Here is a 4225-nt window from a genome sequence, read left to right as displayed (position 1 = left end):
ACCCATGCTGCCACAGGCCACCATTATATGTTGCTTGTTTTAAAAGGTGTAGGTGTTAAATAATTTATTTTTAGTTAAAATATTTAAATTACTTTCATGCACAACCTTTTTGTATACTTTAATGATGTGTGTGTGGTATGGCCTCAACTGAAACCTTTAAAATTACTCTACCTTCGCAGTTGCAGTGTTGACTACCTTCTATGTGGACTCCTTCCTGAAAGTGTCTTTCTTCTTTTAGGTTTGGCATGAAGGGATGCAGAACTTAACATCCGTCCAAGAGTTCCTCTTCATGGGATTCTCCCATCTCACTGGATATGAGAGCCTCCTCTTTCTGCTGTTCTTAGTCATATATGTTATCACGGTTCTGGGGAATGTTATGATATTTACACTTATCTGGCTAGATTCTCAGCTGCACACTCCCATGTACTTCTTCCTCAGTAACCTGTCTACTTTAGATCTCTGCTACTCATCTTCTACCACCCCTCAAATTCTACACAACCTTCTTATGGAGAGAAAATCGATTTCCTTCCAGGCCTGCATGGCTCAGCTCTTCTTCCTGATCTCCTGCGCTGGTGCAGAGTGCCTCCTTCTGGCTGTGATGGCATATGATCGATACGTTGCGATCTGTATTCCTTTACATTATCCCACCATCATGGTAAGAAGGACATGCGTCCAGCTGGCTTTCAGCCCATGGGTGATTGGAATACTCAATTCAATGCTTCACACTATCCTGACCTTCTGTTTACCTTACTGTGGCCCCAACAAAATCCAGCATTTCTTCTGTGATGTGCCCCAGCTGCTCAAGGTGTCGTGCAAGGACACCAGCCTCAACGATACAGTGCTGCATGTGGTGACCGTGTTTGTGGGCTTTGGGCCCTTCTTCTTCATCATCCTTTCCTATGTTCGAATCATCTCCTCTGTACTGAAGATCCACTCAGTAGCAGGGAGATCCAAGGCCTTCTCCACCTGCGGGTCCCACCTGACAGTGGTCTCTCTGTACTATGCAACTATAATATTCAATTACAACCGACCAGCTGCTGGATACTCTGCCCACGTGGACACGCTGGCCTCAGTGCTCTTCTGTATCATCACGCCTTTGCTGAATCCAATTATTTACTCCCTGAGGAACAAGGATGTGTTAGAGGCTCTTAGGAGAGTGACTACTCGTTTATCCGGAAACCTTTGAGATTGTATGTCTGTCTCTGAAAGGACATTGGCCCTCAGAGGTGCTCCATATATTTATTCACTAAAGTTACAAATGTGAGTTTAGGAGATGTGGATTCCTTTATGAGGTTTATTGTCCAGTTTGATAATGAGGCACAGTTCAGATGCAGTATTTCACCAGAGGAAGAATACTGTGCACACAACAGGAATGTGATCTGCAGAGAACTGAGTCCCAGAATGTTACATTGGACATGAATTGAAGGATGTTGAAGGATGTTATTCTCCAGTAATCTAGACTCAGTGAAATTACAAATCATAACATTTTGGGCCATGAGTCACTCACCAGATTGCTGGCTGGCCACTATCCAAAATTAGTAATTGCCAAATGTCTTGTCAAGGGGGGGGTTGGAGTTTCATAAATGTTTGGTAAATGTACTGTCCTCCGAAGAATTAACCCCTAATGAGTAACATAAGGAATCTCATCTAAGAACAAAAACTCTTGTGTAATATGTTGTCCCCTTGCCAATTCTTCTTTTCATAATATATGATCTAGATATTGCAGAAGCAATCTTTATGTTTTCCATCAGAATATGTGATTTAAATGAGAGTGGATCACACAACACCAATAGCAGAGCATTTGGCTGCTCCATGTGCCCTTTAGGACCAAAGCTACACGAAGCAGGATTGGTTGTGTCATTTGAAGAGCTTATGTTCTGAGCAGCCTCTCTCTATGAATCCTTCACATTTCCTACTAAACGTCTAGGGTCTGTGGGAGGGGAAAAATTAGACAAAAATAGTTTTGCATGAAGGCGTCTAGATGACAAATAAGGGAATGCAGCCCGCCACACATTAGTGGACTCGGAGACCTGGTAAGCTCTCACTAGGCGTGAAAAACGTTACCGTGCATACTGTCGCTGCTAGTACCAATCAAGCCCCCATATGGTGTCCACCTCCACCGGACGTCAAAACAACATGCATTGGCCATAACTCTTTCATTAAAGGATTCTGCCACAACCTGCAGCAAAGTGTGTGACAATGTTTTTGCATTACACTGAAACCCTGGGAAAGGTCTATTATCATTTTCATCCCCAGTACATGCCCATGGGGCCTGAGTACGTTCTGCTTATTGCCCTCTATAATGGTGTTACAAAAGGGATAAAGACTTTGAAATGGTGGGAGCCAACTGTGAGGAACTGGAGACGTGCTCTAGGCGCAATAACCTGCGTATTACCAGAGTAGATGAATCTCCCGATATCCAGAATTCAGAAACTGACGTAGAAACTACTCAGCTACCTCTTCGATAGAGAACAGATCTCCCTATTTTCATTTTTAAATTAGCACATATCTCCATGGCTCCTGACTGCTCGTTGGAGCTCCGCTACATGAGTAACTGCATGGCTGTTCAGCAATCAATAGTATGTCTACTGCATCAGGGCTCTAAAGCAGGCCCAAGAGCGCCAAGACCTCACGTATAACAGTTCATCTAGCTTACTGTTCACGGAGTTCACTTCACACTTACGCGCTTTTCAACATCAGAAGAAGACTACAAACACTCCAAATTCAGTATGCAATGCTATATCCTGCACACCTTCAATGTACTGTGAGAGGCAAGATTCAGCTCTTCAGCAATCTCAAAGTGTCCAACTTTTCCTGAAGAACCACACAAAGGACGCCCAGACTTCCCCACGTGGGGCAGATCACACAAAACAAACCGTGATGATCTGGATGTGAAGGATTAGACTTGTGCAACTCTCTTGGGATTGATTTCATATTCCTCTCCTTTGCATCCTCCTATGGAATACCTGCAAATGGACTCAGTTGAGGGACATGAGAACTGTCCATTGGTTATTCAGGGTGGGGAGGCAGGCATACACAGTTAAGGGTAGGCCTAAGTGGAATGGGCATGTTTACACAGCTAAAATAACGGGGGTCCTTAACAGTTCTTTCAGTGTGCATATGAGAGGTGTCATGATATGGATCTGCAAGTGATGCCTCCTGTGAGTGTTAAACCCTCCAAGACTTAGACAGTTGAGTCATTTTGCTTTAGGGTACCATACCCATCTACCGGAGACGTATTAAGTAATGGATCCGCGTACAAGCTTATCAGGAGGAAACCTGAACTCAATTCGGAACAAACACCTGCATGGGTACAAAATTAAACAAAGAGACCTTTCAGGATCAGCCAAACATATTAGTAAAAGTATGCAGGATGATAATTTGTTGCATGTGTGGATGTGACATTTAATGACTTTGGAATTTACATAGTTCCTTGTAGTTCATGACACTCACTTTAGCATTGATTACTAGATGACGAATGGAGATGCAGTGTCATGTGTTTTAATCCGAACTTGTTTTAACTGAATTTCTGCTGTTTTTAGCCTAAAATTGATTTTATAGCTTCGGTATTGCTATTTGCACCAAAAGGGGAACTGTGTTCATTGCTTGGCTGCTATCTTTTTTTTTAAATGGACTCGCTGCTAGTGTTTTGTTCTCTGCACAAGGGGGAGCTGTGTTATAGCTCAGAGAGAGGCTAACACGTGGCACAGGCCTCAGGTCAGCGCTCTAGTGGCTGATTTGACTCACTGCCGACGCAGATAAAAGCATCTGATGACGCGACCACGCAGCTGACGAGCGCAGCGGACGTGCCACTGGTGCGCCGAAGGCACACCTAAGGCAAGTCCGCCTGCGACTGTTCACGTCCGAAAGTGCTCAGGGGCCAGAACCCCTGCATCTCCACCCCCGCCTATCGTGGTTACACCAGCTTTCAAATAAAGCAGCTGAATAGAACCCTAGAAACTCAATACACTCACTCTATCGTGCTGGAGGAGCTTCAGGACAAGTGCTTACACTGTCATTATGAGCTCTCCTTAAACACACACATCCCAGCTTCTATGAGGAAAACTTTTAACTTTTAACTCAACTGCAGATCTCTACCGAAACACTCAACGGAGGTCTCATTGTTGTTATCTTACCTCAAACCAGAAGTGTTGTTTCTGACTGAGACCTGTCTAGCCTCTTGTTCAGAGCCCGACATTGTCAGAGCCCTTCCTTCAAACTCCAC

General features: G+C 44.2%; 1 protein-coding gene across 1 annotated transcript; it reads left to right on the top strand.

Annotated features, from left to right (window-relative positions):
• Positions 1 to 253: 253 nt before the first annotated feature.
• On the top strand, positions 254 to 1186 carry LOC146829892 (olfactory receptor 5V1-like). Its single transcript, XM_085606569.1, has one exon. The coding sequence runs from the start codon at positions 254 to 256 to the stop codon at positions 1184 to 1186; it is 933 nt and encodes a 310-aa protein (XP_085462695.1).
• The last annotated feature ends 3039 nt before the right edge of the window (positions 1187 to 4225 follow it).

This window comes from Triturus cristatus, chromosome 5_2 (genome assembly GCF_964204655.1).
Source record: "Triturus cristatus chromosome 5_2, aTriCri1.1, whole genome shotgun sequence".
NCBI classification, from domain to species: Eukaryota; Metazoa; Chordata; class Amphibia; order Caudata; family Salamandridae; genus Triturus; species Triturus cristatus.
Note: the sequence above shows the minus strand (reverse complement) of the source record. Positions and strands in the feature narration are given on the sequence as shown.

Excerpts from the sequence above, each read along its gene's own strand:
- LOC146829892 (XM_085606569.1), top strand. The coding sequence starts at position 254 with ATGCAGAACTTAACATCCGTCCAAGAGTTCCTCTTCATGGGATTCTCC.